We start from the raw sequence: 12,153 nt of genomic DNA, 5'->3' as shown, positions 1-12,153 counted from the left end.
AATGGAGTAATTCAGACTGCTTCTTCAGAGATCTTAATGGTCTGAAAAAACATTTACATACAACTTATCTAAACATTTGAGACAGTATTGACTGAGTAGTCAGCAAACCCGACCTGTTTTTAGAAATCAACATCCTCCAAGAGCAGCAAATTAGCTGCAGTACAGGAAAGACTACCAGGCTATCAGGCAAGTTGGAATTGCAGCAAAAAAATACCCCCTAGATTTTGAAGAAACACTTAATACATTGGTGAAAGACATTTGATGGTAAGAATACATACATGCATGCATGCGATTTCAACAAAAAGACCTGAATAATTTGGGTAGCGTTTTGCTTCAGTATCATGAAACTTGCAGTGAAAGGTAATATAGTTCACTGTTTGTTGCTTCCAGATCAAGTCCAAAAATTGTATTTCCCCTTTTTCCTGAAACAGTTTTGTTTGGAAATACGTACCAGAGCAATAGCGTACATAAAAGACAGACATACGTATCTATATATACAATTTTCTTTTATTAACAAGGTATGTCATTACTGAACAAGGCAACTGGGAAATACAAGGACTGGACATACACATGAAAATTTTACAGCTTGACAAAAAATTGGCATATGACTTATATACAGATGTGATTAATAAAGGTTACAACTCTACTGTATTTGATTAGACACAGTCCTAAGCACTTATAATATGAAAATATGAAGTTGATCATACAGAGGTCAAGTTCTGGAATCTAAAAATAATAACAATTTTAAAACTTCAAAACCTTCTATGTCCATCCATTTTACAGAACATCACTACAGCTTTTCCTACTACCATATACATGAAAGATTATCAAAAATATATCGATGGGTCTATCACTAACCATGAATGTTTGTATTTACATTAAGTTAGCAAATTCTTCACCAAATACTTTATATACAAAACTCAATTTGCCTTTGTGAAAGAGTCATTAAAAAGTTAAAAACCATAGAAATGCCAGTTAGAAATAATGCATTCCAAAAATTGGACTTGTTTCAACAACTGAGAAAAATTTGAAAATAATTTATGAAAAAGTACATCATTTAAGTACATGTACTCTCACAACACTTTAGTTCCAATACAGAGTAGCACGAATTTTGTCCTGTGTGTTGAGTGGTATCTTCTCTTCCAATAGCGCTGCAAGAAAAAAGAAAACAAATTATTCCTAAGCAGTTTGTCCTGAGTCTTTGAAGAAGGCGGCAGAAATAATCAAGGGACCAATATTCTTTTCCCCCTTCTCAGTGCAGGAAGCCCTGACCCCATTTGTATTGGCCCAAATACTCAGAATTCTTATTTCTTACTCCTTAGAGGCTAAAAGGGGAAGGAAGAAAAAAAAAAAAAAAAGGAAAAAAAAAAAAAAAGAGAGAAACCCAACAGCCTCCATACTTTAGTACTATTCAGAAGGTGCACATCCTTTTGCCAGCAGTGTTTTTGAGTATGATCTTGACTGATTTTTGTATTTGACTATAATGCTCTTGCAGCATGTTTTGAACACCCCTAACAAAATCAGTCTTCTCTGCCAAACTAGAAACCCCTCCAACCTGTCTCTCAATTGAAAAAGAGCTTAGACAGGAACCAGACGTTCGCTCTGCAGGCACTTCTTCTACACAGACACGAGCACCTAAGGAATTCTGCAATACAAAACATGGATGCTGAATGAATCTACACATACTAAGGATTAGACAGCTACTGAAACATGGACTCTCTTGGAATTACGTTCCACTCAGGCCCATCCGAGTACCAGAAATCAGTTTGAGAATACAGAAGCACAGTTTACAGTGCTTCCAGTACGTGAGAAAATAGCAGATGGATCAATCGCTAAGGTCTCAGCTCACTTCAAGTGACAGGCATTATGGAAACAATGCTGTGGTTCTTCACCGAATCAAATCAGTACAACACAATTGTTCATAATGCACCACAATAACTTTGTCAAAGTGCTGACACCACATAATAAGCAAAATTAGATCTTGTTGTCAAATCCAAATGAAGTGGATTGAATTTCCCTTTTTATCTCTAGAGATGCTGAATGCATCTTCTATGCTTGCTGTATGAATCTCCATCTTCCAATTCCTTCAAAGTCTTTCCATGTGCTATTATCTCGCCTGTGTGCTATTCTTACTTACTCTTCAAACTCCATGAGGACCAACTCTTAATTTGTTTTTTGTAAAAGATAAGGATGGAATGACATCTCAATTGCCTTTAATCTATGCAGCTACACTCCTAGTCTTGAAATCTTGTCCCCTCTTGTTTCAGACAGCCCTCTATTCCTTGGCTTTCCTCCTAAGTAATTACTCTTGTCTTTCAAGTCATCTTCCTTATTCCTTTCAAATCAAGCTCACTGGGGGAAGGGATATAACATCTTTGGCCTTCTCTTTTCTCTACCCTGTTCCTAAGTAACTTTATCCAAAACACAAAATCCAGTTACCTTCTCTATTTTGATGATTTCACACACATCAAACTCTTTCTTCAATTTACTGCTTCTCTCTACACATCTTCACACCTGTTCATGTATACCTATCTAGCAATGCCTCCTTCTCCAAATTCAAGTACTTTTCACCACAGCTTTTCTTGACAAACTTCAGCAATCTGAGCATCCTGCTTCGGTTACAGACCAATGACAAACGCTCAAGTCTTCAAACTTTTCTTGTCCCTACATCTTTACATGCAATTAACTACATCAGCATTTTGCAGGTTTTCTGCAGTCTCTCTCTAAAACATGTTCTGCTTAGTCCACTTGTATGTCTATAACTCTAATCCAGGCCCTGAGCCTTTCCTTTTAAGTTGTGTTAGTCGTCTGATTCAGATCACCATACATTCACACAAACAGTGCTGCTGGCACAACTTAAGATGAGATGTGGGAGCAGAGAGTAACTGAAGCTACATAAGCAGCTCTGCTAATGTAAGTGAAATGACAGTTCATCTGTCTCCCTTTCATTAATGCCTTGATCTCTGTCTGATAATCTTCAGTCTGGTTCTATTTTTATAACTACTTCGTATCTCATACTTTGTAAACTCTCTAGAGCCAGGATTTTGTATTGTTTGTACAGTACCTGGAACTGAAATATTTACAGCAATAATTCAGGATCTTTCGCATTGCAGTCATGTGAATGTTATCATAGACAAAATCTGTACAGGAATTTACTCATTAACAGGGTAACTTTAAGGTGTCTCAGATCTTACCAGTTTAATTTGTGCTCTGTCGCTGGACTTTTGGTCCAACGCTCTGAGTTTCTTCTTCTGGATTTGGGCGTTTCCCTGCACTAATGCCAGTACCAAGGGCTGTTCTTCCTGATAATTTAAAACCAGTATTTACATTAAGATTCTATTGCACCTTTATATATTCAGGAAAAGCTTTTCAGTTTTTTTGTTGTTCTTTAAATTACCTGCTTGCAATAAGTGTGATTGCTGATTGTCTCCATGAGCATAGTGTAAGATACTACTTGCTTGACAGTAACCTGTTCAGATACAGTAGATATTTATTAAATAAAATTTAGAACTGCAAGCAAGTGTACAACTACATTCTTTACAACAACAAAAAGGAGCCAATTGAATTATTTTCCATCATCAAGAAAAATCCTGCCAGAAACCATACTGAACACAGAAGAGTTCTTATGCAAAAAAAAAAAAAAAAAAAGGCTTCATGGCAGTCTACAGCAGTTAAATATATATGCACTTACCCACGCACAGTGAACAATATTAAGTGCATACATATTTATGCATTATATTTGCAACAAGCAGAATGTTTGTATATCCAAACACTTTAATTCCAAGTTGTTATAAATTTTAACATTTGTTCTGCCAAGTCTCCTCATCCTTTTTATTATTCTGTTATAGCAATACTAGCGAATCCTTGGCGTAACTAAGCTGTGAAAAAAAAAAAAGCAAGTAAAAGAAAGATGCAGACTATTTTCTGGTTCATGTAAACTATCCACCTTGACACTGAGCACCCTGCATGAATAGTGCAAATTAGCAAAAGCAGTTGCAAGGTTTCTTTTTCTGGACAGTTATGTTATGTTCTGGATGCTTAAATAAAACTCAGATTACAGTCTTTCATGATCAGTAAACACACAACCTCTGTTAGCACTGCACAGAAACTATCAGTTGTGCTAAATTTGATTGCAACTTTGATCTATCACAAACCACAGCTTAAGTTTCTGTATAGTTACAGTAACAAAAATTTGCCTCCACAATATGAGAATATCCACACAAAACTGTGGAAATTGATTATATATGGAAAGAGTGATAGTGAAATCAGGGAAAAGATGACATGCAAGTTTTGCTATCAAATACACAAAGTGAACTTTTTTCTTTCAGTATCTTTCATTTAAAGTAACCTAGGAAAATGTTTATTAATTTTTGTTTAGTCACACTTGTGATCCCTCCCACTCAAAACATACAAATATCATTCTAGATGAGTATTTTAGAGATAAGTGACAAGACAAGCAAGTTCACTATAAAAAATAACTTTTATGTTTCAAGAACAGAAAAAAGGCCAGTTCATGTTGTAGACAACAGCTGTCATCAAAAATCTATCGATGTTATTTTGATGTTTTGTCTGTTTTTCCATAGTTGCAAGGATTTGGAGATCCTCTACAGACAGGCACTGCCATAATACCTTGCTGCTGAATTCCACTTGCTCCTGTATGAGTGTCTCCCAGGGCACATGGCTGAACAACTGTATGACCATCACCAGTTCCCAGCTGAGCTCCTGGAGAGGCAGGAAAAAGACTTAAACGTAACAGAAGATACAATTCCAGTTCTGGAATTTAAAATGTTGGGGTTTTTCCCCCCTCTTCAAGAGGGGAGCTTTGCCTGTGGTTTGCTTTTCCCCCACCGCCAAACCACCTCAGAACATGTCCAAAGCTCTAATGCTTTAGTCTTTCCAAATTCAGATGAATACACAGTAACCTTCTACAAAATGAATACATTCTTCATGTGAAAAGTGTAAGTACATGTATACACTTTTAAGTATTTATGTATACATTTTAAGGAGAAAAGAGTGCACATAACGTCAATTTTTTAAACTAAGCCCTTCCTGTCTTCTAAATCTCTGAACTTAAAAGAAATAAAAGCTCAAGCACCCAGGTTTAAGGGGTCTAGACTTTAATTCTTCGAGAGGAACTATACTGGCTGAGAATAAGGTCCATCTTCCTCCACAGTCTGCTTCTAACCTTAACTAAAGCCTAAGGAGAACACAAAACCAGTAAATTTCCAGTTCTGCTGTATCCTTTTACAATGAGGAATCCAAGATATATGTAGTATTTGAGAAGTTGATGCACTATGGATTTACACAATGTTAACACTGTTATTATTTTTCTCTTAGCAACTAGTTAATGCTAGTCTTTGTATGTTACAATAAGAATGTTAATAGTCTAATTTTCATCAAAACTGTATAAATTCTATATTAAATTCTTTCAGACACTGTCCACCATATTATTGTTGACATTATGGTAGAATTAAATTCCAGTAAGCAATCTAATGCCAGCATTAGAAAACTTTAAAAATTAACAGTTCTGACTTGAAAATTCACAAATCACTCATCACAAATATCAGGATGCTTGTAGACTTCAAGAAGAAAAGCACAATCAAATGCTTTTGAAATCAAACTGTTTGATACACGTTAATAAGTAATCTTCAGGGGGAAAAAAAAATGTTAAAAAATTCTTACACGTTTGAGATAAAAAAATATCTAAAGATACAAATACTACCAAACTTAGTGAATACATTTGAAAGCGTTTGTGACTTGCACTGAAAACTGTCTTGTGAAAACAGTTCTTTCTTATAATATGTAATGCTAAGGGCATTATAAAAAGTTCATGCAGTTCAGTTCCAATAATTCTATGTATTGAAAGAATTTGACTGACCTCCTGTACTACCACAACCAGAAATGCTTTCTCCTGGTGAATAGCCCATTAGGCCACCATTTCCATTTCCATTTGGATTAGAAGGCACTGTTGCAAGAAGACCTAAGCAAAGAAATAAAATATATAGCCACAAAAAAAAAAGACAGGGAAAAAAAAAGAAAAAAAAAAGATTTAAGTGTAGCATGCTTTTTTCCTCATGGTAGCCAATTCTCCACCCTCATCCCAACTGGTTTACGTTTATAACAGGAGAACATCTCTCTATCTTGCCTACTTCTGGGATCTTGCCAAGTAATTTTAGTTCACAATTATTTAACAAGCATTTTCTACATAACGTTCTGCATAACTTTTCCAATATTCATTAGTGACAGGTATTCGCTACATTCCATTGAAGTAGAACGCAATGATTCAATATCCAGTATCTGAACATACTGACTGCTTACACCTTCCTGAGCAATACAAGCACATGTAGTTTACCTCTTGGAGCAAAGGGGACGGTCTTTCCTAAATAGGAAGAATGCTACCAGAGGTTGCATTGGTCTCTCTTTGAGCAACAGCATTTGCAAATGCAAATACAGTATGATTTAAGATATGAACCACATTAATTTTCTAATCACTGGTAGTAAAATCTATCTGTACAAGAGTATCAGAACATACAGAAGACCCAGTTCAACAAAAAAACTTCCAAAAACCCACAGAAAAAATTTTCCAGGTAAGATTTGGAAAGAGGCACTCCACTCAACTCTTTCTTCCCTTTCTTGATTACATCTAATTTTTTCATTTATTTGGATACCCAACCCTGGTCACCACACTGAGCTCACACCTGATTATACCACTTCTATGGGACAAAATTACTAATTGCTAGAAGGTGAGAGAAGTTTTCAAATAAATAAAGCCAATAGCCTATAACCATACCCAGTCCTCTGTATCGTGAAAGCTGCTGGTAGATTTGTTTCATCCTCTCAATATTCAGACGGCTTGCCTCTGCATGATTTACCATTGGTTTGGGATAATTAACTCCTATCATACATTTTGCAGCCTTCTGGACGCTCTCTGGGGCATTCCACGGATCATAGATGTATTTTGCAGGGAAACCTCTAAGTACTGGCAAATAACGTCTTAAAAAAAAAATTAAAAGGTCATTTTGAGTATAAAGCCACTTGACAGTTTAAGCAACATCCAGGAATCACTGAAATTTCTGGATTGTGAGTTACCTGATATAATCCCCATTTGGGTCAGTTCTTCTGCCAAAACCCACTGGACAGTAGCAGTGAAAAAACTGCTGGAAGAAGGAACTACAGGATAGCCACATCCAGCTTCCAGCATTCACACTCCAGTCTGCGTCAAGTAAGAGCTCTTCAAAGACCTTAAGAAATTAAAGCAACAAGTTAGTCTGAACATGGCACACCTTCGAGACATCTACTTTTTCAGGAATTGTTCCAAGTTTCTGATTTCAGCAGCAGAAACACAGCTCTTCAACGTAGCAACACTCTTTCTTACCTGGCAACATTCACAGAATGCTCAGTATGCAATTGCAAATACTTACCTAAACGCCAAACTCAAGAACAAAAGTGTGATAGCCTGTCTGGCTTTTACCTTGTAAAAAACCTTGTAGACATCTCAAAGCTACAACCAAAAAGTTACACATTCTTGCATAAATACATCCTTAAAAAAAAATAAATCCCCAAAGGATGGCTGGAGCCTGACTGCTTGCAAGTGGCATTTGTTCCTTTCGAAGAGTTGCTTCATCACATTACAACTGAGTAAGTTTTGCAAACTTCCAGAAAACAGAGAACATAGAAAGCACATTTCAAACTCAAACTGTCGGTCTGAATATCTCAACTTGCGCAGCACCTTTCACTATGCAAGGAGTCCCACGAGGAGAATTCAAGACTTCAGGGTAGCAAAAACATTCAGAAGTTGTATTCTTGAAGGCCAACAGTTAATCTAGTAAATCACAGTTTGGAGGATGCACACTTAAATTCCTGGAGGTATATGAACCACCAAGCATGCTGAAGAACGGTGGGACAGATAATGAACTCTGGTCTGAAGACAAAAGTCTTCTCTGGTAATTGCTACCCCTATTATATAAAAAATAACCTATGAGGAAATTGAAGATTTATGAAGGTTTTACTTTAAATCTGGAGCTCAATAGTTGCAAAACATTAAAGTTGCCAGCATTGATTGTTTTTTCATTATTAACACAGACAATGCTAACTTGTATAAAAAGAAGTTTCTCTGCTCAGTCAGATCACTAGCAATACAGGCTAACAACAAATAAAGAGAAGCCTTATTCTTCGAAGGAGAACATTCAAGTACCTTTTATAAAAAGGGTGCACTGAGAAGTAGTTTTCAAAACAGATACTTAATACATATTTTTTAAAGTTCTGACTTTCCTTTCAAACTTGCATCGTCTCCAAATGTTCCAAAGAAACCATCACTTTTCTTCAAGCCAACACTAAAACTTAACATCTTACTACTGCCACCCATCTTCAACTAATATTATTTGAATATGAATTCTAAATAAGGTAATACCATTAAACAAGGATATCTCTCTACATATATTCAATAAGGCATTCATTCTACAGCATACACTGAATAAGTGTTATAAAAGTATCTTTGTCTAAATATCTGCAACTATTTGGAAAAAAAGAAAAGGCTGTTTTGAAAAAAATAAGATTTATCTTAAAACACTTTTAAAAAAACATTTTAAATAGAAGGTGACTAATAATGTTACAAGATCTTTAGATGATCTTTAAGTGTTAGCACACAACTTTTCCACTAGATGCTGCCATGTAATAAGACTTAGGAAAGAACAGCACCATGGAAGGCCAGATTAACTTTTGCTAGCTACGGATGTATAAATTAAACATGCTTCCACCACACAAGTCTGGGCCCTCCACATATCTGTGTTATTTCAAAAGTAAGAACAAGTTGGCATTTATCTGTAATATACAGCTTTGTTGTTTGGCTGAGTTACTTATGTATGTGCATCTTCAATGTCTATCTATGAACTGTAAAAGGAAAATTCCTAAAGCAGCTTATGTTGTTTTGTAACCAAGACTTTTTTTTTTTTAAAGGAAAGGTGTTTGCTTAGAACTGATTTGTTAAGAAAGGTGAAATTTTGTAAGATTATATACATATATAAATATGAGGTCACAATCCTGATAGCAAGTAAATTCTTTTTTAGATTTCAAAACTAAAAAACTATTTTTAATTAATTATGATTGCTCAGTAAAAGATGTGATACCCTTCTAAAAGTATAAAACTGATTCAAAGGCTGAGATTAAATTATTCCATTCTTTTCTTTAAAAGACTGAAATTTCTAATTTGATCTTCAGCATCTCTTGGATACTTGCATAGAAATGAATTGCACTGAAACTTCAGCCAAACCATGTTGTCCATACTCACACTTCTATCGTTGGATGAAAGGACAGAAATTGCTGAAAGGACATTCTCAGCTTTTACTTTTCTCCCTTTAATTTCTATGGTGCTTTCCCTTCGCAGGGAAGCAGATGCGAGATGTGAACAGAAACTGTTCACACAGTAGGACTGGAATGAAATTTCAATTACAAGAGTAATCCATGTTTATTTGCCAAAATTTAGGAAGAAATCTCAAATTTAGAAGAACTGCAGACCTATTTTGACTACAAGAAACTCTAATATTCCAATAAAAGGGGGCATTGCACAGGCAAAACTTCAGCACCACGGGTTTATCAGAAGCGATTTCATTTTCATTTAAGGTTTAAAATTCAACTTACACCACACAGTAACAATTCTAGAATGACTAATTGAAACTTTAACAGGCACTTTAAGAAATTCAAGAGTAAGAAACAATACCTTCATTCCTTCTTCCCAGCTAATCCAGAGGTCACCTCGAGTCAAAAAGCATGCTACAGCATGCCGGGCTAAATGATGAATCCAACCTTCTTGACGAAGCTGCGTCATAATTGCATCAATCCAAGGAAAACCTGTCCTGCCTTCTGCCCATTTGGCCAAAGCCTCAGGATTCTTATCCCATGGAATTTGTACACAGATAGGATTCCCCTCCATTTTATCAAACCGTGGATTGTTAGTCGCTGCTGTGTAGAAAAATTCACGCCATAACAGCTGGCCATAGAGGGAGAGGGGAGGGGAGCTGTTCTTTTTTACCTGATCATTAAAGGAAAATATTTTATTAGGCGAAGAAGTAGGCAAAAATCATGGCATCTAAGATGTGTAGCTGACTACACAGAAATCATACCTTTTTGTACAGATCCGTTAACTTGAAATAAAAGAGACGACAGGACAAACAGCCAAAGCGGAGGTAGGGACTAAGCCCTGTAGGGCTTGCCAGAAGGGAATTTGCATTCATTCGTGGTCTTTCAAAGTTTGCTACCCAAGCCTTAAAAGAACAAAACCAAAAACAAACCACACAGCAATATCAGACTACAGGCTAGGTAGCAACATAAAGGGAGAAATCACTCACTGCCTATAACTGAATCCAGACATTGGACAGATGATCACGTTAGCTACGACATCTAGGGGTTCCTTTTGAATCAGCGGAATCTCTAGAAGGTGATTCATCTCAATGCAGAAGGCATGTACTGTCTTCTAGAACTACCTATCCCTTCCTTTTAAATACAGGGGAAACCTAGACAACTAGCAATATGTTAGCTTTTAGAGGAATTCCCCTTCAGAGTTCTAAAAAGTATGTTTCAAGTAGAATTACCTCCAAAGAAAAAACAATTACATTTTTTGGAGTAGAAAATACTATACTATTTTCTCTAAAGTATATAGACTAAAGTCTCTGAAGTAAAGACTCTAAAGTATATAGTATACAGACTTTCTCTAAAATTCAAATTAAAGACAACCTGCTATCTCCTTTTAAAAGTAAGAAACAGCAACTTGATTTTATATCATTTTATCAAGGCCCTGAGTTCAAGTTTGCATTTTTGATTATTTTTTTTTTTCTTTTAAATGACTTGCCCAATTTCTTTTACATTTCATTGCAAAGAGCAACTGTGTTTCCCAGATTTGTCAAACTTGCGAAGATTTGAAACATACCTTTCGTTCTAAATGTCTTTCCAATCGCGTGAGAGCTTCTGTTTCTCCCCCTGGCCATACTGCAGAAGGCAGACCATCTGTGTCAAAACCTGAAAAAACAAATTGAAACAAGGAAATTCCTTGTTTGCTTATACTGTAGGTCAACAAAATTCTAGCATGTTGATACTTGACTACATTTTATTGTATCTTGAGAATAACCCTAAGTTGGACACACAGCAAAAGTACAAGTTTTAAAACAGTATGCAACCAAGTCTTATCAAAGCACATTAAATACCTCTAACTTGCAGCAAAATCCACTTTTTACTTTTACATTTACATTAATTTACATTACAAGTTTTACATGCTGAGTGGTCTTACTTCAATTCCACTACTTCTGGTTTTTTTGCACAAAGTGACCTTTCTATCATTTTCCAAATTATTTTCAAGTTCTCAGCTCTATGTGGGCTATCCCAAAACCACAACTTTTTTTCTTTTTTTTAAATTACTACTAAGAAGCAACAATTGCTATTGTAATCTACAGAATGTCTAAAAACTTCTTCCATCAAGTTAAAAGCATGAGTGCCATCTTCAGAACATTCCTAGGTTTCATTAACCTTGACTTAAATAACAGATGGGCATTATTGTCAATCTGATGATAAACACATACTTAAGCTGCAAAAGAAAGATGAAAAGAAGGTAACAAGATTTCTTCTACACCCCCACACCTCCCCCAAGATTGTTCACCAGGTGCACAAGATAACATGTCTGCCTGTAGTTTAACCACTGTATGGAAAGATCTTCTCTTCTTAAGGCAGCTTTAAAAGCAAGGCCTGTTGTATGAAGAGTTCAAATGGACTAGACGGAGCAGCCAGAGGTTAGCCAAAATCTGTCCAGACCCTTTTGTTAGCAATTTGGAGGTCACACCACATTTGCTTGTATTTCATGGTGGGGGGAATAGGAAAGGGGGGGAGGGATTCACAGGACAATAACTTGATAGTATTTCTTAAAATTATAGAAACGTAAGACTTTTCTGGTCCCCCCCCAACCTAAGAAGCTTCTAAAATAATTATTTGCCTTATTATTATCTTTTTTTGGCATTGCAACACTACAGGGGGTTTTTTTATTAATTTGTAAAAATGACGGATTAATGACCTGAAGCACAAAGACACCAAATGCTTTTAATACAAAATGAAGTATCAAAGACTACTGATAGCTTAATGACTATTTGGTACCATGGGAAAATGGCTACGCTG

At 35.9% G+C, this 12,153-nt stretch overlaps 1 protein-coding gene across 2 annotated transcripts in view; it reads right to left on the bottom strand.

Moving 5' to 3' along the window:
* Positions 1 to 487: 487 nt before the first annotated feature.
* CRY1 (cryptochrome circadian regulator 1) overlaps positions 488 to 12,153 on the bottom strand; it is a 38,219-nt gene continuing 26,553 nt past the window's right edge. The window contains exons 5-14 of one of the 2 annotated variants that reach the window (XM_052789489.1): positions 10,922 to 11,010; positions 10,119 to 10,259; positions 9,716 to 10,027; positions 7,090 to 7,241; positions 6,791 to 6,993; positions 5,879 to 5,980; positions 4,630 to 4,722; positions 3,398 to 3,469; positions 3,195 to 3,302; positions 488 to 1,151 (exon numbers count right to left, since the gene is read on the bottom strand). In XM_052789489.1, the coding sequence (XP_052645449.1) occupies positions 3,199 to 3,302; positions 3,398 to 3,469; positions 4,630 to 4,722; positions 5,879 to 5,980; positions 6,791 to 6,993; positions 7,090 to 7,241; positions 9,716 to 10,027; positions 10,119 to 10,259; positions 10,922 to 11,010 (1,268 nt within the window). In that variant the 3' untranslated portion in view covers positions 488 to 1,151; positions 3,195 to 3,198. The remainder of the gene's footprint in view (positions 1,152 to 3,194; positions 3,303 to 3,397; positions 3,470 to 4,629; positions 4,723 to 5,878; positions 5,981 to 6,790; positions 6,994 to 7,089; positions 7,242 to 9,715; positions 10,028 to 10,118; positions 10,260 to 10,921; positions 11,011 to 12,153) is intronic. The other variant, XM_052789490.1, reaches the window with a different exon arrangement.

The sequence above is a fragment of the Harpia harpyja genome, chromosome 6 (genome assembly GCF_026419915.1).
Source record: "Harpia harpyja isolate bHarHar1 chromosome 6, bHarHar1 primary haplotype, whole genome shotgun sequence".
Lineage (NCBI taxonomy): Eukaryota > Metazoa > Chordata > Aves > Accipitriformes > Accipitridae > Harpia > Harpia harpyja.
Note: the sequence above shows the minus strand (reverse complement) of the source record. Positions and strands in the feature narration are given on the sequence as shown.